The sequence below is a fragment of the Notothenia coriiceps genome, unplaced genomic scaffold, assembly GCF_000735185.1.
Source record: "Notothenia coriiceps isolate Sejong01 unplaced genomic scaffold, NC01 NC01_scaffold00036822, whole genome shotgun sequence".
Classification (NCBI taxonomy): Eukaryota; Metazoa; Chordata; class Actinopteri; order Perciformes; family Nototheniidae; genus Notothenia; species Notothenia coriiceps.
Genome location: NW_011369523.1, coordinates 191,488 through 214,562, shown reverse-complemented (window position 1 = coordinate 214,562; position 23,075 = coordinate 191,488). Strand labels below are relative to the sequence as shown.

The 23,075-nt window shown below is 39.0% G+C and overlaps 1 protein-coding gene across 5 annotated transcripts; it reads right to left on the bottom strand.

The window, feature by feature from the left end:
• Positions 1-49: 49 nt before the first annotated feature.
• Positions 50-21,430, bottom strand: mybpc2b (myosin binding protein Cb). Of its 5 annotated transcripts, XM_010792924.1 has the most exons (31): positions 21,321-21,430; positions 17,110-17,127; positions 16,642-16,665; positions 15,649-15,669; positions 11,583-11,606; positions 10,437-10,505; positions 10,184-10,332; positions 9,975-10,092; positions 9,812-9,863; positions 9,557-9,613; positions 9,270-9,439; positions 8,915-9,047; positions 8,230-8,354; positions 8,042-8,147; positions 6,954-7,123; positions 6,449-6,614; positions 6,200-6,306; positions 6,076-6,105; positions 5,826-5,968; positions 4,761-4,920; positions 4,518-4,622; positions 4,197-4,385; positions 3,961-4,095; positions 3,513-3,680; positions 3,251-3,339; positions 2,735-2,930; positions 2,471-2,610; positions 1,421-1,580; positions 1,140-1,276; positions 434-620; positions 50-199 (listed from the first exon to the last, which is right to left on the bottom strand). In XM_010792924.1, the coding sequence occupies exons 1-31, from the start codon at positions 21,340-21,342 to the stop codon at positions 165-167; spliced, it is 3,405 nt and encodes a 1,134-aa protein (XP_010791226.1). In that variant the 5' UTR covers positions 21,343-21,430; the 3' UTR covers positions 50-164. The 5 variants fall into 5 exon arrangements, with proteins under 5 accessions (XP_010791226.1, XP_010791227.1, XP_010791228.1 ...); XM_010792925.1 differs by lacking the exon at positions 11,583-11,606 and having other exon boundaries at positions 21,321-21,428; XM_010792926.1 differs by lacking the exon at positions 16,642-16,665 and having other exon boundaries at positions 21,321-21,428.
• Between the last annotated feature and the right edge of the window lie 1,645 nt (positions 21,431-23,075).

The following is a 23,075-nucleotide window of genomic DNA, read 5'->3' as shown; positions in this document are numbered from 1 at the left end:
GAACAAAGATGAAAAAAAGGAGAAAGAAGCCTATATAAAATAAACATTATTTATAGCACACATCAGTAGATTTTATTAGATTCACTCTGTGACAGTGTTTATTTCACACACTGACATCCACATTGTTGGTTCATATCATTTCACATTCTTTGCTGATCGGTTTCTCACTCCTCCTTCGCCTTGTCGGGGTCTGTGGGAACTGTGGAATGACAGGACAGATGATGAGAGTGAGATTTTGTTGAAATACGCCCAAATTGTATTGTGTTTCATTTCCATGTTCAAACTATTTACTTCTGTTGCAGTTGTAAAAATAGACTGCCTTCAGATTTGAGTGTGTATTACATAAGCAAAACTAACAAACAAATAATTATCTTTTAAACACAACATCAACCCCCCTGTCCTCCATCATCCCTCTCATGCCCTCTGTTCTTACGTCTGACGCTCAGCTTGCACTCCACCTCTTCCTTGCCCAGATCATTGACAGCAATGCAGGAGTATTTTCCTGAGTCAAAAGTGCCTGGCTTGCGAATGTTGAGGGTCAACACTCCCTGGTAGTTTCGCATCAGGAACTTGGGATTCTCACCGAGGATCATCTTGTTTTTCATCCAGACAATCTTAGGCTGAGGAAAAGTCACATGATAAATAGGTTGCAATACATCTTATTCTTACAATACAAGGCTATTGTTTGTCACGATCTGTCTTGTTTCCTGTAATTTTCGGAATAGTGTTCGCCCCCGCTGTGTCTGTTTTTTCCTGTGTTTTCCCTTCTGTTTGATTACCTGATCCTGTTCACCTGGTGCCTTTGTGATTTGCCTTCCCACCCCAGCTGTGTCTTGCATGAACTTAAGTTGTGTTTTTTTTGTCATAGTTGTCAGATCCTTGTTCATGTCCAATGGAGAGTTTTTTTTGTGTTGGAGAGATTTGTTACTTTTGTTTAGCTTTACCCTGCTCAGCCTGAATACCTGCAATTAAGGGTATCATTCTGGGCCCAACCGACTCTGCTTTCAATCTAACATCGTTGGTAGATATATGCATACAAGTCTTACTTAAAGCAAACTTCAGAACTGTTTGAATGAGAACAGGCACCGTCCTCCTTCACCTTTTCACGCTCCATAGGATTTTCTAACATGCATATTTACCTTGGGGTACCCTTTGACGGAGCAGCTGATGGCGGTGCTGTAACCGGCCACTACAGATCTGTCGACAAGGGGCTGAGTAAACTTGGGCGCACAGGACTTGTCTTTCTTCGTGTAGGGTGCTCTCTTGATCTCCAGGTCTTAGGGGGAAGGAGAGACAATTTATTTAACCTCCATAAATCAGAAATGTGGTCCAAATCAAATTCCTTGACTCCACTGGGTGTAAAATGGAATCCACACTAGGAACAAACACATGGTACTGTAAATACTGTACGGGAACACACCTGTCTTTGCAATGACAGCCGTGTTCTTGCAGAAGCACGGATCGTCGCTCCGGCCACAGAGGTTTTCACTGTACACGCGGAACATGTACTCGTTGCCCATGATCAGATCTGTCGCTGTGCAGTTTGTCCGTCTGTTGTGCTCATAAACAGTGAACCATTCCTGGAGAAAGAAATATGTTATAGTTACATTTAGGGAAGGCACTATTTTAGTTATTGCAGTTTTTCTAAAATGTGATGTTTAAATATGCAGCATCTTAATATGTATGTGATCATTTGCATACCTTTCCCGAACATTGGATAATGCAAGGTGGACAATTCTTATTTTATGTGGTTGATTAATTGAAATCTCTCTTTTGCTCAGTCCATTAAAGATACTGTGAAAATCCATAAATAATTAATATTTTGTATATTTTAGGAATTACATGATATATAACTTAGGCTAGGAATGATATATGAACAAACCCCTTTAAAACCCTCAGAATATAGATACATTTGTAAAGTATGGTATATTCAAGTAGTGGAGATTTCTGGATTACATTATAAGAAAAATATTATTATTTTGCACAACAGGCTATAAAGATGTGTATTTTGAAAGACACTACAGGTAACAAAAATGTAACTGAAAAAATGATCATTTGGAAACTCAATGGATGATGTATAGCAGCTGCCCAGGGATCTTGATGGGTTTAATTGAGTCTACATTTCACTGTGTTCTCTGCTTTGCATATTTGTGATGATAAGAAGTTCAATTGATTCAAATCCTCCATTAAGAATAAAAAAAAACTACATTATTACAAACAAATTGTAACTGTTGCTGAATTTAGGAGAAATGAACTGATACAAATTGTTGTAAAATAAAACCTAATTTTGTATTTTGTATGTTTTCTTTCCAGTAGTCTGAAAGAGGTCATGTCATGAGAACAAAAGCCCAAACTCTCAGAATTAAACAGTGAAGAAACAATGTTTTTGACTAAAGTGTGAAAATAAGGAATATGCCAAGCAGCCGTAGAGACTGTAGGTTTTAAACGCTACCCCCGTTTCCTCTCACACCTTAGTCTTCAGGTCTGCCTTTTGGATGGTGTATCCAGTAATCTCACAGTTGCCATCGTCCTTTGGGGGCTCCCACTCCGTTGCTGCATTGAAGCCCCACACTTCTGTCACATGAAGTTTCTGAGGAGGTCCAGGTTTATCTTAAAGGAATACATGTCAGATTTTTAATGCAATTTTAGTTTAAACAAATTTGAGATATTCCGATGTGTGTTTTTCTTCAAACAACATTTAATAAGTAGCCCAGCCAACACCAGACAACCTTACCAACAATCTGGATCTGGATGGCAGCTCTGTCCTCCATGTTCTCGATCTTTAGCACCAGCTCATATTTCCCAGTGTGCTCTCTCTCTGCTGAACGGATGAAGAGGATGCTGTCCACGTTTGAGTTACGGATGCTGACCATAGTGGGGTCAATGGGCTGACCATCCTTGAGCCAGGTTGCGACAGGGCGAGGCTTACCCTATTAGACACACAAACGACCCGCTGCTCAGGAAGAGGATATGCTCATAACTCATCGGTGATGAAAATGATTGATGGCACAAAACATTGCCAGTTAAAAAAATGCAGAAGAATCAGAGATACATTTTCAGCTCCCTCGAGCCACAAAAGGCTTTTATTATATTATTTCAAATACTTCCAACCTCTGTCAAGCATTACTTGTATAACGCCCGTTTTTTTCTCCAAATAGTTTTAGTTCACACAATTTTACCACTGGTCTTTATCTTCATACAGATTTCTGCGCAACGTGTCTACATCTAAAAGCTCGTATATGTTTCTAACCTGGAAGGGGATGGTCAGGTTGATCTTTTCTCCAACTTTCCTGATGAATCTTGTTCTCAGATCGCGGGGGAGGCGAATCTTAGGATACTCTAAAGCAGAAAAATACATTTGATTGTTAACACGTTATGATATTATGATAGTACCAAGCATGTGTCTTTAAATACCATAACAAGGCCTAAAAATGATTTAACTGAATATGAGATTTAATCGATAAAAAAGGTCTACAAGTAGATTTGTTTGTTCACAACCTGTCCTGACTCACCCATGATCTCTCGGATGGTGACGGGCTGTCCCAGTGAAGCTGGAGGACTGCGGCCAGCGATGTTTACTGCCACCACTCTAAAGTCGATCTTCTCTCCCACGGGGAGGCCACGCACCACAAATCCTTGCCTCTCACAGAGTTCCTGGTTTGCCACCACCCACTCAGTATCTGAAATAAAAGAGAATTACATGTAGTAAATCACAATGTGAGTGGGATTCTATTCTGGTGACTTGTTATGTTTAATAGACTATTTTATGTAGGTTTAAAGATTTAACATTTCATTGATTATTATAGACATTCATTCCCTTATTATGACTGTGTACTGTGCCATCTTTAAAACTGACCTGAGCTGTCAAATATGTCCATAAGTTATGGCTGAATTTGAGAATGTTGTTAAATTGTCCAGTTATTGTCATTTTATTGTAAGCAGTATGGTTGGTGTCATCACCTCCTTCCTTGCAGTATTCAATTATATAGCCATCCAGGCCTCCAGCTCCAATCTTCTCTGGGGCGAGCCACTTCAGGGTACATGTGCTGTCCGTCACATCGTGCACCGACAGACGAATAGGCTCGCTAGTTGCGGCTAAAGGTGAAAGAAAGAAGATTAGGAGGGTCATTGGGTTGAGGATGCACAAAGGGAAGTAGCTGAGGAAGATTGAGTACAAATAGGTTAGGGTTACGTACCAATGGGCATGAAGGGTTTGGAGGTGAGACTTGGCTGAGATAAGCCAATGCTGTTTATGGCAAACACCCTCATCTCATAGTAAACACCTTCAATCATCCTCTTAGCCTCATATGTAGTTGGTTCATATACATCAAAGTTAAGCTTTGTCCATCTGGAGGAACCTTTCTTCTTCCTCTCCATGAGATAACCTGATGGAGGGAAAAAAAGAGAAACCTTCATAATGGGCAGAATAATTATTTAAACAAGTAAAAGCACTGAAAATACATTCTGTAAGCCCAGGCCATTTAATATAATTAAATATATTAAAATCCATCCTTTACCTTTGAGTGGTGCACCGCCATCAAATACGGGAGCATCCCAAAGGATGGTACCGCAGTCCTCTCCCACTGATGTGCATCTGACATTCTCAGGGGGGTCGGGCACATCTTAAATAAGATCACAGTTACTGTAGTTTCAACGCAAACCAGAAAAGCTTAAAACACAGATTAAAACTATGAAAACTTGTAAATTGTAAACCACATTTCTTCAAATGCGTTACTATGGATATAAACAAAATCACTTACCCACAATCTTCACAAATATCATAGCCTTGTCCTCTCCAGCGGGGTTGGTCACACAGATGGTGTAGTTGCCCTCATCTTCCCTCTCTGCGCCCTCAATGACGAAGCAGCTCAGGTCTTTCCTGGCCTCCACCCTGATGCGCCCTTCATTCTCTGTAATTTGCTAACAAACAGAAACAATTCTGTTTTTAAGTGCCTTACTTTGCACAAGTAATTCAAATCGGCACAGTTCATCTGACTTTCTGAAGAAGGAATCCACAATTGAATCTTGAGAAAACAACATCTGGCTCTAAATATAAATGGGTCGAGTGTTACATAGAGTCACTTTTATTTTAACAAACTTGGGTGGCATTAAACGTGACACTTAAAAAAACAGGGTAAAAACCACCTCTATTACAGTATGTGCACGGTTTGGAGCAGGTTTGACTTTAAATGCCTCCTAGAGCGCCTAGCCTGCTAACAAGAAAAGCTTTCGGGGTAAATCACAGAGGCATTTGGACCAATTAGACAGGCATTTATGGGTCATTTGATTTCACCAGAGGGGAACTTTGGCAGCACATCAGCTTACCAGTGGTGTTAAAGTGTTATATGTATGTGAAATTAGGCCAAATAAGTGGCATGAGGTTATCTAATTAAGGCCCAAGCATATCTTGTTTCTGAAATAGGTCAATATCACGGACAGACTATTTCATTAGCTTATCTCTGGCCCTAACTGCCCATGGGCACAATAATTCCCAGGGGTTGGGTCGAATCGAATCTCAACCAAGCAGCAGTTTTGTTTTCTGGTGAGCTAGCATTAAACTGAAGCCCAGAGACCCAGAGGGAGATGGGAGAGTAAGGACAAACCAAAATAACAGGCAATACAGCACACACAGATTAGGCTGACCTTACAATATAATAGATGTCATGTTCATGAAGTGGTCATTTCTGTAACATGATTTTTTACTTTTCTATTGAGGAAATCTGTTGTGTTAGCTAGGTTTTGCCTCCTGGACCTGATAAATGTGCACAATACTGACAAGTTATGCCATTCAAAATGTGCAGTGACCCTTTACTTTCACTTCTTACTTTATCTCCTTTCGTCCAAACACAGGTGGGTGCTGGCTCTCCTGTGATCTCCACATCCAGACGGAGCTTGTTGCCTGCCACTACAATGATGGTGTTTTGGGAGACCATGTTTCCGGTGGTGTCCAAGTGGATCTTTGGAGGATCTGGCGAATGTACAACATGCAAAGGTCGAGTGCATGTGGACTTAGGTTTGAGATATTGTGATTAAGCTTGACGTATTTGTGAACTGAGATAATGAACGGCTACCTACCTTGTCTAGGCACATAGTCGACCTTAATTTCTGTTTTGAGAGAGAGAAAAACATGTTGAGAATGTTGTATAGGCTGCTAAAGATTAATGCATCCATGAATACCATTGCAATCACCCTTTCTCACCCAAGAAGTTGAGTTTGGCAGAAATTGAGAGAGCGTATCCATCAGGAATAAATGTGTAGTCTCCAGCATCCTCTGGTTTCACATTATCGATAAGCAGCCGATGAAACCTGAAAAAAGCAAGAGAGAAAAATATGGCGTAAAGACAACACAATCTAATGACAATATTAATGAAAACACAAGGTGCGTTTGATCCACAGTGATGACACATCTACTAACAAGGCTTTTAAATCTAATGATATGTCGTTTTACCTTCCGATGTGAGTCATTTTGATCCGGTCGCTTGCCACGACTTCCACTCCATCCTTGAACCACTTTCCTGTGACCTTTTCATCGGAGACCTCACACTTGAACAAAGCCTGGTCTGTTGCCCTGACTGTCAGATCAGCAATGTCCTGCAACACCTCCAGTTGTTTTTCTAAACAAGACATTGGAACAACAGTTCAGACGGTGGAGAAGAGTGCGTGAAGGTGAAAGGGGGAGGAAGGGTAAGGTTCATGATGGCAACATCTTAACACCTACTGCCATGAGTTGTTAGTTTGTTTGTAAAGAGAGGCGTTAAGCCCTGAGGCCAGCAGTTAAATTCAGCTGCATCTTCATTTACATGTCAGAAAGACAGACTAAATACAGTATAATCTATATAGAATGCAGTCTGTTCACTTATTATTTTAACAATATCATTTAAAATAAACTACCTTTAATATTTTATGTTTTATAAACTCATATCATTTTTCAGAAGAATATTATTTGTTGGTACCTTCCACCTCCAGCTCTCCTTTGGTATGCCCCCCATTTGTCCAAGCATGGTACATTCCAATGTCATCCAGTGTCGCCTCCAGGATGATAAGAGTGTGCTTAATTCCATCTTTTTTGAAGCGAAACTTTGTGGAATCTTTGTCTTTGACAAGCTCAATATCCTCAAAGAACCTGGAAAAAAAATTGAAAATATTTGAAACAGGCCACTGCTAATGACTTAATACTAAATATAACGGTGAGCACAAGCCTTGTGATTTCAGGAAATACTTTGTCAACATTCGGTGACTGCTTTGGAATGCATGAATGGGCTTTGGATTAATCAAGGACAAATTGTACTTGTTGGACTCTTAAAAGGATAAAATGTTTCCTTATATTATTCTTAGTATTATCAATTACATCTAATTCCACGCAAACAGACAGACATATTGATGAAAATGTCAAATGAAACAAAGGCACAATCAGAATGAGTTTTGTATTCATTTGAAAGGTTTCTCCCTTTGGACGTCATTCTGTAAACAGACTGTGGTCCCCATAATGTCATAATTACCAGTACACAAACACACACACATTAAGTAAAACAAACCGTACACACAAACATAAATCTTCCATCACACTTATATCTTTCAATCAATCTCTCATTTTGCTTTCTGAAAATGCTAAGTGGTTATTCCCCTTATTTATTTGATCTTTCAGTTTGTAGTTATACTTGCAAAGCGAAATTGTGCCGAGTCACATAAAAAAAGCTTTATCTAGACTTGGGTTGGAAGTGTTCATATACAATACGGTGGATGATATAAAACGTTTTTTTTTACATTTGGAAAATTGAAAGAATTCAGTAAAAAATGAAAGGATTATAATTAACCAAAATTATGCTGGTGTCTCTCTTACGCTGTTGAAAGAACTTCACACTTTGATATCCACATATTTGGGGGATGACATTTACGTGAAACAATTGTATATGAGACATGCACAATGAAAGATTCTAAAGTACAAAAACAAGTAGATTTTTGCAAAGTTGTCTTTTGGTTCTAAATGTAATCAAATCTTAAAGTTGTCGAGGCTTTATTGTTAAATTGCAGATATACTGACCACATGACGTGAGCGCCCTCCTCTGACACCTCAATCTCAAACTCCACTCTCTCTCCAACGACCACGTGATAGTCATCCATCAGTTTGGTGATGGTCACAGGGGGCTCTGGGCAGGGCAGAGATGGACGTTAGAATTCAAAAATTCAGCAGGAACTCAATGTCAATGCCACAATGTTTACATAATGTACCTTTGACGAACACCTCTGTGAAACACTTGTCCTCTCCAACAACACACTCGTACGCAGCATCATCAGCCAGGGACGTCCTATTAATGGTGAGGGTTCTGACGTTTCCTAAACACTCCATGATGTACCTTGAAATAATTTGAAAGTATTCTTTTATCAAACAATTTACATGTTTAAGTACAAATGTTTTGAAATGATAATAACAAAAAAAGTCATGTTACTTAAGTTCATGTTGATCATTATTTTGAAAGAGTAGGCTTTTGTCTAACAGACCCAGTTTAAGCATTTTCACATAAGCCATAGATTTGGCTCACATTCAGGCCTTACAATTTAAACATTTTAGGTGTTTCTATCCTGGGGGGTGTATCTAGATTTGGTTTACAGGAGGCATAAGATGTCTTGGAAGTGAGACCTGCTTAATCCTCTGGGAGGATCCTTATGAAAGCCTAAAAATAAAACGTGTTGATGGCAGCGTCATTTCTGAGCATGACTTTTGGCGCGGATCATTTTAGCAGAGTATTTTTAAAACGATTCCTTTCAAGTCCATCTAACCTCAATTATTAATGTCATGCACCCAAACTTAAGCAACTGTCTTGCATGGAGCCTATAAGGTCACAAAAGACACTTAGAATGGTCTACGTGAAATACATTGATGTGTGTGTGCATGTGGGTATGGTTTGGTGTGTACTTGGCTGAGGGTTTGATCTCCTGGCCATTCTTCAACCATTTGACCTGGACGTCGGGGTCCACCACCTCACACCTCAGGACAATTTTCTTGCCTTTCTCTACTGAGTAGCAAGAATCAAGCCTCTTCAGGAAAGCTGGGAATTCAGGAAAAAAGGGAAACATTTTAAGAATTAGCAACTCATCAGTTAGTTAAAACCTCTTTTTTGTGTCCAGTTTCATGGTGCCCTTGCTCTTGCCTACTTCCCTCCCCTGCTAACCCACCCTGTTACCTCTCCTTAGGTTAACACTCACCCCTTAATTAAATTAATTAACACTCCTCTACTACTTCCCCTCTCTTCCACTCCTGCTTAACCTACCCTCGCTGTGCTTTGGCTCGACGACCTTCATCTTTTTCAGACGTTTCAGCATGCCCCTCAGGTCGGTGATGCCATACTCAAAGGCGATTTTCTCATACTCGCTCGGATGGGCACTCTTAAGCAATTCCCACACGTCTATCTCTGGTATCTCTTTTACCATTTTCTTCTTCCTGTTAGTCAAGGGAAAGGGATATATATGTCATTTGGAATAGAGAAGCGTTACAAATGGGAACAATCATTCCGTGTACTTGATAATATTGCAAACCAAACAACGCTCAGCTTCTCACTTAGTGGCTTTCAGCAGAGCACTGAAATCCAGATTTCCGTCGTCCTCTCCACCATCTCTGCGTGTAGGGAAAGACACATACAGTATACAAAGCATACCATTTACATCTAATGACATGACAATGACACATTACATGTACTATCTTTTCAAATCGACTGGTGCTGAAAGAAACATTAACACACATTGTATAAATTGTCTATGCATCCTTTTACACTCTTGTGTATTCACACACATGCACAAGCCCCTGTGCCCTTACGCTCTCTTGAAGGCTGACAAAATATCTGCCTGCTGAGTGTCCTGCTGTGCGGCTGTAACAAGAGAAGTTGCAGAGAGCGCACATTAGGGCTGGATCAGATAAAAACATCAGCATGTTTGGAACGTGTGGCAGCCTCGGAAGGCTAGAGTCCGTTTTCACTCACCCTCAACAGAGATCTCAAATGTGGAACTGTCACACTTGTCTTTTGCCGTCACCTCGCACCTGAAGCCTCCTGAATCTCCAGCGACCAGTTTGATGATCTTCATTTCATAAGTATAGATCTTGGGGGAGGAAATTAACTTTGCTTAATTACTTCTTAGTTTCTTGTTTATTTTTTAAATAAGGGGATCAGATTTCCTGTTTGACACCAACCTTGGTATTCCTGTCATAAGTTTCTTTGAACTGCATATGTTTTCCAGCTTTGCTGCCAAGGTCCATCCACTTGCCCTTCAGCCATTTCATGGTGGGTTTTCTTGTCAGGGTGGTCGAGTCCACCTTGGCGATGATAGTGAGATCCCCTCCTGCAATTCACAAACAGCAATTTACTCGTGTAACATTACGTTAACAAGTTGACACATTATGAATTGCTACAGTTTTCTCTCATACATCAATTAGCGTTTCTAACCTGCAATACCAACGATACTCTCTGGCGGCTTCTCGACGAAGAGCCCACTGAGTGAGGTATTCCCAGACTCTGAAAGAAGGAGCTAAAAGCTTTAGAAGACTTTAAAAAAACAAAAAAGCCCTTTAATGGCATTAACAATGTCCACAGTGTGCCAAAAAACTAAGTGCAAAGATCACATTGAAAAACATTTTTACGAACCATTAACATGTTCTTATCACACCTACATACACAGACTGCACACATACAGCATAATGAAACTCAGCAAACACTGAATCAACCAACAGCATTTGGCTCAAAGAACTAAAGGAAAAAAACGTGTACAGCAAAAAAGCTTTCAGATCTATCTGCAAGTAATCATTACGAAATATCCGATCATATCACAAATTAGCACTTTGTCGAAGCTACCCGACAACTAAATATCAAAGACAAATCCATAGTCATAACTACACTGTAGCTATGTACGTATGACTAATAAAAGCCTTGAACCTTGAACCTTGATAATCAAGTTTTTTCATGTTATGGTGTTCAGTTGCAAATACATAAAAAGAGACATTAAACATATACAATTTACCGGAACACAAGTCATCTCACCAGTAAAACACTCTTTGTCCACAACTCCAAACATATGGTAATGTCGATGGTAACCATCAATTTGCAACCTTTCCAAAAATTATTTGCAGGTCTGCTGCCCAATACCTTTCCTAACTTTAACCTTCTCAGTTGCAATTTGGGGGTTACCATCCTCACACGACTCCAACACTTAAAACGCCATGTGAATGTGTTTCAAGTATTCAGACAGACGAAGTAACCTTAGACACAAACTAATTGGTACATTACCAATTAGAAGATCCAGAATGCAGAATCTGACTTTGCTAGGTAAACATCTACACCGGTGGACAGCGATACAGTACAACACTTTCTACAGAAAACAAACATTGAATTTGACATTTAAGGTGCAAATCAGTCAATAATGTATATTGATTATGACTTTGATTATACTTGGTCCTGAAGAATCAAAGTTTGTATAATTATTTTACATTATATTGACTAACACTCAACAACACATGCATACATCTGCTTTCATTGCATTTTATTGCATGCAGTAGATGGTTACAGTCCCACTCTGTGCCTTTAGATAGCCCTTACCCTCCTTTGCATCCTTTGCCTCAGCTAGGGAAAAAAAACGTATGGAAGTATAACAATTTGCAGTTATACTGTACCATAGGTTTATGCAAACCAAGGCAAGTGAACACTTTCCAATTCTGTAGAATTATTACATTAATATTGCACACAGTGGTAAAAATTAAGAATCAAGATCGTGACTGTTATTATCAAATCAAAACAGAAAGTAATCAAATGTGTTGATTACTGTACTTTTAATCACCAAACTAGTAATACATTGAAATCGGAATGATTACTTCTTTTGGACTGATATTGCAGGGATACTCATCACAAAGTAGAACATTACTTGACTTGACCACATACAGAACATTTGTGATATTGGCCGCTACTACCACTCAAGTATTCGTATCAAAGTCTGTCACATTTTTTATCTGAAGATACCATAAGATACATATACAACTCAAATTGTACACGATGTTCTTAAAATATTCAAAATGTTTCCAATACTGGTGCAAGTGCCACTAATCAGTCGCAACTGGCCAACTATTAGTAATCCCCTCCCACACAAATTATTCCCCCAATGGGTATGGCTTGAAACAGCCTTGGTATGATAAGCACTTCCTACACAGAAATTCTCTCTGATAAACACGGAGGGAATGAACCAAGGAAACAAATGTTAGACATCAAAAATAAAACCGAAACCAATATATGCTGTGTATCTCACATTTCCTCCCACAGGTTGTATATACTTTTTCATTAAAATCATATCACAAGAGTCACTTAACACAATGTTATTGAACTAAGGTAAATTGCAGATTGGTCTTAGTGTAAGCCTGTTCCAGCGGCTAAAATTGGATATGGATTGCATGGCATCGAAACACGAGTTCTGACCAGAGAAAAGTCTGCTCGGGTTTCTCTTTGAACTTTCCTCAGCTGCTCTCTTTGGATTAAGCCTAGCGTGCTAGCCATGTTACCAAGCCGCTACAATGTTGAATTCAATCTCCTCACCATGTAAAATTAGCATTTTGCTGAACCTAGCATGCCCAAGAGAAAGAGTTCTCCCACTGGGGTAAGCACAAAGCTGATAGTGAGAACCACAAGGTGTTTCTATTGTGCAGACTTTCCACTTGCTGAGCCGTTTTACTTATGCTCCAGTTTGTCCCTAATCATGCACTGCCACACTTGCTTGTCTTTTTTTTCAATTCTTATGTTGAGCTCCCCCTGGAACAGCTGCCAAACGGTATACATTTCTTCCCTTTGGGCAACCAATGGTACTCTACTGCAGAAGGAGCTTGTTGAGTCCAACATTCACTGATGGACATTTATGCCAGCCGTGAAGGACAATGAGATACACATTCATAAATGCTAAAAAGAGATAAACGGATCGGAAGAAGCTTCCAGAAGCATCACAGGACCCATGCCACAAGAAATGTACAGTTGTGAAATTTAAGTAACCAAACATAACATTTAATGACCTTAACTTAACCTCTCCTTATGTCAGCAGGCCATATTTCAGGGCAATTTGTTGGTCTCAAGCCAACCCCCCCTCCCCATAGATAGCAGCCGGGTTATGAGTACACAAAGCAGCAATGCCATTATTGGGGTCTGTGCCTACCACCTCTCCCCTGCATAACTCAAAAGTCCATCACCCAAGTCTTGCCAAACGTGTCAACTGGCCTATCAAGGAAGCAGCCATGATGGAGAATTTGGCAATCCTCTAGGCCTGCCAGGCTATATGGGGTAACGTCACCTAGAGACTTGCAGAGCTGAGAAATGCTACACAGTTCTCCCAAACATGTCACAATGTGATCTGCACAGAAGATGGTAGACGTCTTAGTTGCTATAAAGGCACGGTTAAGCCTTACCAGAGTTGGAGTGTCAAAATGTGAAAGTTAAAGGATATTTTACATATCCTGTTACCCATACCCTTTCTCCATCATCTACTCTGATCAGTCGAGACAGAGCAGACATCAAACACTGCACTTTGGGGGCTGGACCCTGAAAGACCATCGCAGACATGGATAGCTTTAATCTTTCATGTTGCTCTTGAAATGTAAAACCTGAGTAGTAGTGCAACCCCAACACAAACCTTGGTTTGGTGAGTAGAAACTAAAGAGGCCTTGGGCCTTCAGATATAGGATGTGACATGCACTGGCATGTATTTTCCGTGAGCAGTTTGGAGGCATAACTTTGATGTGCTGGCTATGATATCTTGGATGACCTCACTTCTTGAGCTCTCATTGCCATTTCCCAGCACAGCATAATGTTAATAAAAGTGTCATTTAATAAGCTGACACTTTGTATGCTGCAACAGCTGCTGTGGTTTGTCGATGACTGTGACACATATAGCACAGCTGTGTTTCCACTCTCATTGTTAAAATTGCCAGAGGGACAAAGGCAAAGGGGAGCTGGTATCATAGCTCACAGATGGGATGGGATGTGCAGCACTCTGCACATGGGGAAACAAATTCTGAATAGAAAGAACATAAACACTATCATTTGTCAGTGAGGGTTTCCAGTGGCATAGGCCAGAAGTGAATGAAACAGGGCTCACAGCACACACTGAACTGCAAATTGTAACACTTTAGTCATCCCCTCACGTCTCTTTAACACGGCCCAGGATCTGGTAAATTGTAGACCTTAGGTGTGGCTTATTCTGAGGGTATCTACTGCAGAGCTGCACGAAGCTTCAGGCTCTGAGGGGGATTTTCATGGGAGCTGTAAGAAATGAGTGCTGAACCAAGTGGAGCCACACTGCATGAATCTAAAAGTTTCCTACAGAGGTAAATAAGAACTGTGTTTCGAACATAAGTCAAAGAAGGCTCGATTACAACTACGGAAACTAGCTTGCTTGAATCGTAAAAAGCTATTGAACAATGTTGTTATTTCAGTCCAAATCGAAGTAAGTCACAATGATTTCAAATAATAAGACATACCCAGGTCCACTTAACACTTTATATATTATGTGACATCTTGACTAGCACATAATACCAAAATCTTACTAAATGTTATAAACACTCAAACCATACTTTTTAATGGACAAAAGTAAATGATCAGTGTGCACTTCACTAAACATGTCAGTCTTTCCTTACCATCCCCATCAGCATCTGAATCTGTTGCAGACAAGGAAGCAAACTTAACTGAAAAAAGCAACTGGAAGCAAACGCTCGTTTCACGTGATTTCACGTACAGTTGTAACAGAGACCAATGAACCAACAGAAAACAGAAGCACCATGCACCATCAGATTTGAGGGTTTTCCTTTGACATATTTAATGTCACTGCATGCAATAAATGTATAAACAGATGAATGTAAATACATGAAATTACATAAAAACTAGAAGCACAGAAACTGGAACGTAAAGTACAATATACGCTTGTACACTTAAACAAAAAAATAGTTACAAAACTGACCATGTTGCACATACTGTGAACAACAAATAAGCAAACCAGGCTCAAATTCACACACCATATACTTCGGAGTATATGTATATATCAGTCCAGAAATGACAAAATTAGCTATTTACGTTAATTACGTGAGTGAAAATCAGAGGACGACCTTCCACAGTTTCTGGTTTCTGGTTATCCTCTTTTCGTTGATGTGATTCCCTCCCTTTGCTTAATTCCCTCCATGTAATTAATTACAGTCTATTACTACATTGGACCAGACACACTAAGGATCATATTGCAATAATTGATTTGCATATTTATCATATTCAGTTTGCATATGGGTTCATATTCAATTTGCATATGAATTGTGTTTCATGTATTTTTGTCTGGATATTTGTCTGATGATGTTGGACATGGAGCTGCTGTGACGCAAGTCAAATTTCAGACTTGATCTGACAAATAAAGTAATATCGTATCGTATCGTATTATGTTTAACAAGTGTTAAAACATAAATTATGCAACATTATACAGGGAGCCTGAGTCCAACTTTAAATATATTTGGGAATAAGATATACAAGAGTCATGCTGATACTTATTTTCCACACTGAGAAGCCATGTATGCACTTTATGTGAATACATCGTATGGATTATGTTGACAGACATATTAAACTAGGACATTCAATGTACAGGATTCTGCCTTACCTCCATCTGCGGGGGGTGCATCTATGGGAAATGAAGGAACAATTAGCTCCCCGTATATACATGCAAATATTCATTATATCTAGTCATAATTGAGGAAGCTGATGAGAAAGTTAATTGAAGGTTTATTTCCTGACACTAAGCAGTGCCTACCATCGTTCACTGGCTGTGGTTCAGCTGGGCAAATAAAAATCATAGTTAAGCCAGTGATTGGAAAAAGGAATGATGATGACATCTGGACAACTTTACATTTCTCAGGATTAACTCAACCAAAACGCACACACACAGAACAGATCTGTTCACGCTTCACATGCCTGCAGTAAAATGTGACCCAAAGGTCAATGTGAAAGTTCACAGATGGGGGAAATGCAGAGAGTTGCAGTCAGTCAGTGTATATTCAAATCCACACAAATCGCTTGTCTTGTCCGCCTCTTACATAAAGAAAAATGTTATACAATCTAAAACTCAAAAGGGCCAACATGCTAAACAACACAAACAGATTTTTTTTAATAACAAAAATAGGAAACAAAAACATGAATTTCCATTAAATTGGTCCCCAAAACACAAGAAGAAAAATTAAAGGGTAGACATGATGCTGTGATACACGATACACACATCTGCATGACATCACTCTGCTGATTTCTGACAGTAGACTTAAAAAATACACTAAGGAAAGAAAATCTGTTACGACACACTCAAGATTCCTTTCATATGTGACATGCTGTGGGCTAGCTAAGAATTGGTAATACGCTGAATCAAAGCAGCTTTACAATTGCATTATCTCCCTTAAGTTGCTCCATGTTGTCTCATATGATACAATTGATTAACTTACACCAAAACCTGTATTATTCAGATAAGTACCCGGACTTATTAGTCCAAATGCGTTTCTCAAAACTCAACTCAATCCCACACCATGTCACATATTAACAATGTGTGAGTGCACTAAATCACTCAATGTAACAAAAAGGGGAAACAACTAATATAATTGTCCCTCACCCTCTGCGGTTGGCTCCTCTGGTGCTAAAATAAGTGTATTTTTGTTAGACATGAAAAGGTATACCATGGTCAGCCCTTTTAAAAACATATACACTCCAACAGCTGAGCTAACAGATTTTATCGGTGGGTATCACATAAAATCCAGACGGGTATCACATGAGCACACTCAAATATGGCTTGTGAAAATCAAAGCATTTTTTCCTCTTGTGCCATCTGTGTTGCTACAACCTTTGAAGACAGTTGAGTAAACAGCTTCTGTAATCTGATAATGTACAGTATCCAAATATAAAACATACAAAGCATGTTGGCAATAAAATTCAGAGAGTCAGGGGACTGCGTTTGCATGACACACACCGTTGACTTCATATGTGGGCAAAAGTGAAAATGTGAGAGCTATAATCAAGTCACTACGTGATAATGTGGCCCACCAAAGGTTAGTGGGCAAATGGTGTGGATGAGTGAACTTACCCTGCCCCTCCGGTTTCTCTGAGAATTAGAAACAGAAAAAGAAGGCAATTAGAAACTACTATCGTACAGACACAAATGAACAACATATGTTTCACTTTAATTGGGTTGACCTTTATATCTTAAATAATTTGAGGCAATTATGGATATTTTTTGCCTCTTATATAAACCTATAGCGTATTACATTTTGCTGGATGTTCGTCTGAAACAGATGGGTTTATTTAAAATAATGTAATGTATATTGAATATTTATCTATTTTAATTGCGTAGCTAGTAATTTTAGAACATAACTCTATACTTCCCAGTCTTAACCTGAAGCCTTAACCAACAGTTAACCAGTAACTATTTCAACAGCCATTGATACATAAATGAACTTCAACGTCTTTACCGATTTGTGAAAATAGTTTTATGGCCATGCTGGAGCTGTGAGGGTCAAAACAGGCAATATGATATGATGATGGAGCACTGTGGGTGGGATTGTTGGACCTAAATCTGGTAAAAGGAAATTCTCAACTGAAATAGAGGCGTATGATCTACCAAACTCCTCAAGTGTCTCCCTGGAGGCCACTGCAGTAGCTGTTAAAGGCCAGGGACGGTGTCTTGTGATTTCCCTGAGGTCATGCCACGTTCCTTGAATAGTCAGACCCACTTGACCTTGCAGGCAGTTGTGGTCGCCAAATTTACAGCTAAAATTGAAGCTACATTGTATCCACTTGGAGAAGTTTAAGTGTATAGTTTCGTATTATACTTATTTATATACTTTATATCTTATTAACATTGTATTACATTACATTTTGTACATTACATTACATTTTACTTGTTAGACGCTTTTATCAATACTGAACTGGGCAATCCCCACAGGAGCAATTTGGGGTGAAGTGTCTTGCCCAGGGACATAACGACATGCTGACTGCAGTGGGACTCGAACTTGCTATCACGCCTCTATTACAACTGTATTTGGGTACAACCACACCCAGGCTAACATGGCTTCTTACATACAAGAATAAGTCTCAAAAGAGTAACACAGACTTTTACTTTGTCTGTACGAAAGAGAATATGTGCATACTATAAGACTTCAGTGTAAGTACTTGACATCTCCCGTGAGAGGATTTAACACATGCATCAAGTGTTATTCTGCATCAGCATCTGCTAACTCAATCCACTTGGGGTGAGAATCTCTAACATCTTCAACAAGTTTGTGATAAAGCGGGGTAATCAACTTTCTGAACAGCTGTTCCTCACAGTTTAAATGTCCCCCTCTGAGACTGTCTGCGCTCTCGTATATTGGCGAAGTTGTCCAAGTTGTTGTATATGTATAATTAGTAGATATGTTTGTTTGTTTGTTTCCCTAGGGGAGATTCCTTTTTTAAATGCGTTCCTTCTTTTGTTGTTCTGTGTAAACAACCTCTCTGTAGTACTGTATTTTTCCACTGTTACCTTTAATTTATTTCTGGAAGCATAACCGGATCTGAATATGTATTACATGTGTTGTTGCTCCATCTTTATTGGTTATCCGGGGTCATTCAAGGTACTGCGGGTCTTCACCTCACAGTCCGTGTTTACCACAACTTGATTTACAGTGTGTGTAATGTTCCAGACATTAACTAAGGTATGGGAAGTGTGGCCTCATCTCACATCTCTGGTTGCCAACATGCAGCAAAGATGTAATGAAGACATCTTGAAGTAGTTAAGGTATTGATAGGTGGGTTACAGGTGGAACATTTTTTATTTTAGGTGTCTTTCAACCACTTATTAGTGGGCTGGTGACTGGATTTTGGATCTCAGATAGTGCCTTTATCCATGGTTTATTTTCTGAAAAAGCGTTTCATGCCATTGTTCGTGTATCCTCAGAAAGATAAACAGCGTTGAGTTAAACCTTAGAGAGCAGTTCAACTTTGGCTTCATAGTTGTTCATCAGGTCATAATGTTGAAAGCAACTACGACCGACAATCACATCATCACTAGAGCATGCAGACAGAACTGTCATGTGCTTGACTCACTGCATCAGGGAACTTTCTGGATGGAAGTGACAGATTGCATAATGATTTATTCAAGCTGGGACTGCAAATGATTTACAGCCAACATTTGATACGCTTGGATGTGTGACTCTCTGTGAACTTATGGGGAATACAAAAAAACAGACTCAAAAAGGTCAGGGGTTGCTAGGGAGTATTTTTTGCGGTTATAGCTAAGGGCGAGTTCTGGCAGAAGTGAAGCAGCAAAGAAAACATTTCAACTCTTCTCGAGTGTAAATACAGAAATAATTTATATTATATATTATATTAGACTGATTCCTAAACCGACCTTTATGCTCAAAGGTTTTGAATTTCGCCTTGAATGACAGAGAGATAGGAGATGCAGACGTACATTGAGGAAAGTGGGATCTTATCCATATAACACGAATAAACTCTATGGCTATATATGGTGAATTAAAGAAGTGCCCAGTTATGTTCCTCAGATAAAAATAAAAAGCCTATCTTAGATTTGTGTGGAGATTATAACCAGAGACAGATACTAAATTAGTAGCAATGTGCTAACAAGTCCAGCAAAGCCCTTTCAATTCATTTACAGAGCACTGTTGGCTTAGAAATAAGATTGAGAGGCTCAACACTTTTCTTCTTGGCCAGTAAAACTCAGCTCCTCTAACGGACTTATCCGCTATGACAGTCAGTAAGCTTAGGTTTCTGTCACTTCAGTGATTTAGAGCCCTGCAGGGTCGAAGTGGAGGATGGGTGTTTCCACAAAAGAACGAAAATTATTTATGAGAAAGTAGTGTTCACCCAAGAATGACAGACGTTCACCATTAAATGAGATTACTCTCTGTTATGTATGATGAAAGTATTTTTAAAAAAAAAGTCATTCATATTAAACTGTATTGTATTCAAAGTGATACCAAGTTTGACTATTGTAAACAACAGTACGTAAGGCAAGTCAGTATCAGCAGCTAGCATGAAACATAACCTCCATACAACACATGCATAGTACAAATATAGCTGCTGTATCTGCTGTATTTTTTTTGGTAGCTTTCCAGTTCAGTCAGCAACATGGCCCTCTGTCTGGTCTGAAGTCAGTAACATACGGATGACGTAGCAGCTGGCTGTGATAATTTATGTGATTTTAAGTATTATTAGTGGTCAGAAAACAGCAAGTAGCCAATAAGGGAAATGTGTCCTCATCACATGCCGGATCTGTTTAGCCTTTGTAATGTCATTAGGAATTACTCTTTATTATAACGGACACGTAAACACTGTTATAAATCGTATACATTTTTTTTGTTGCACAAATGCAAGGGGACACCCTGGCCCCCCTTCCTCTTCATGTTTTGTTTCATTTTTATATTGACACAAACATTTCAACTAGATTTAACTTGAGTAGTGTATTTTCAATATAAAATCGTATTAAATTAATTTGACAAAATGTTATTTTATTATGAGTCTCCTATCACTTCTGCTCCCAGACGAGGTTGAATTTTGTGAAACTGTCTGCATAAGGAAATTCAACACGTTTTATTACAGTAAGCGATGAGGTCAACTGATAGTTTGTGTTTTCCTCAGCTGAGCTTCAAAACACCTTCGCAGTTAACAGCTGCCGTGGGTCACACAGGGTTGATCTTTTTTAATCTGATGCTTATTTTTGAGCCTCCCGGTATAATAGCCTGAATTTAACAATCAAATATTCACCTTTTATCTACCAAATGTTCTCATCCCTTTGTATCTGCTGCCAGTATATAGACATCATGCTATTCACCAAATACATCTTGTCTCATTAAAACAAAATGTATGATTTTTTGTTGTTGATCAGATAATATTTTACGACACGCTGAACATTATAAAAGTGCATATTTAATAATTAATGTTAGACATGAAACAAAAATAAAATCATTATCTTTCAATAATTAAAATATTGTGATATTTTAAACACAATTTATGTATTTTTTTTATGACACACTAAACATTATAAAAGTGCATATTTAATAATTAAGTTAGACATAAAACAGAATAAAATCGTTATCTTTCAATAATTAAAAAAAATCTGATATCTTAAACAACCCATACATTTCTGTAACATCCTCAAACATAAAGTATGTTATAAGTTTGACAAGCAAATGTATTTCAAACCAGGCAATCCAAATGCAAGCATCAATATTTCCACTGAAAGCCAGTCTCCAAACTAATTACAGTGAATAATGTTTTCTCAAAAAAGTATCTGCATACCTTCAGGGACTGGTTCAGGCATGGTTATCCCTGTGTCTCTTCTTTGCTGCTGTAACACTGAGGGCTTGTGGTGCTTATTCCTTTTATTTCTTCCCCCGCTCTCTGTTATTCAAAGCTCTCCTGGCACTCAAGTCACACACACCCTCCAGTGAGCGAAGAGCATGAGAGGCTGACGACACCCTTAAGGATACCAAGAAGAGGATCTCTCAGAGTGAGATGAGAGTAAGCTAAGGTAAGAGGAGACAACAAGGTGAGCTGGTGGTGGAAAAAGGAAGCCAACACATTAAAGATGAGATTAATAGACTGAAAAACCCTGTTGAGCTCTCGAAATACAGACTAAACTTTGATGATCCACAAATGTCTTAATTGTTGACACATAATCTAGCGCCTTCTGGTGTTACACTAATTTTGGATTATCTCTTCTTATATCCCACATAAAAAAAGGATTTGCATATTTGTTTCTGTGGTTTCTTTTTAGTGCACTGCTACACTTGATAATCCTCAGGATGGGCTGCATTGGCTTTAGGAATACATCAATACAAAGAAGACATACAACTAAGTATTTGAAAGGGGGTTTATAATACTGTCTGCTATTGATGCATGACACCTTTTGACAATAACAATATCTGGTCAAACATGGAGCAGGTTAGCAAACGTTGCATTTTATTTGCAACTATTATTTTTTTAATGAATCAGTTAAAGTGATGGCCTTATACACTACATTGTATGTTTTTCTTACACTCTGAAAGCTGTTGATCCATAATATGTTGATGATCTATCTTGATCTTTAGCTAAAGAATATATGACATTGTTGTGAATGGGCTTATTCGCTCTTTGGAGGTGTTTGTGAAGAAGACAGATATGATTCTTAGATCTGAACGGTAGCTGGATCCAGCAACTGGTTAGCTTATAGCTTAGCTTATAACAACTTTAGACAAGGGAAAACCGTTAGCCTTGAACCTTCCAAGATGAACATAACATGCCTACAAAGGCCTCTAAAGCTAACCAAAATGTTATGTTTAGTTTGTCCAAACCTCAAAAAAGACTACCTCATAATCAAAGTAAACAAGTGTAATCAATATGATATGATTAAAGTAATAGAGTAAAGGAAAAGTATCTTGTTGATGCACGGTCCCTGTGATTGTTTTATTATGATAGTATATATCTCGTTGTTTGATTATGTAGGCCTATGTATTAAAGGTCACCTATCATGCTATTTTTAGGCAAAAGGATAGGTCTCAAATATATTCAAATATATAAAAAACGTGTCTATGAAGTCTTTTGCTCAAAATACCAAACAGATCACCCATTCTAGCCATGCCTCATATCCCTCTATTTCACTTCCTGTTGCAAAAGTGCTGATTTTGGGTATAAAGCTTTATAAAAAATTGATAAAAAAGAAAAAAGGAGGGGGCTGAGCTCATGCGGGACCCGGCAGCTAAAGTAAATACTGCCGTGATGAAACGCCATATCATGGATTATCAAGGATTATTTCTGAAACAGTATGGAGCTCAAAGGCTTTCTCTCTTGCCGGTTATACCACAAGGTGAGTTCCTTTTTATTTCCTGCTTCTTCACACACATGCTCTCCAGTAGTTTGTGTGTGTGCTTGCATGCAGGGCTGTGTGATGCGTAGTGCAGTAGATCTGCAGTAGTAGTGCTTGTAGTTAGTGCATGCTGCATGCTGCTTTTGCTTGCTACTCTGCTTTCAGCTACTGCCGCCGGCTAGCCCTCCTCGTGAGGGTGAAAAGAGGAG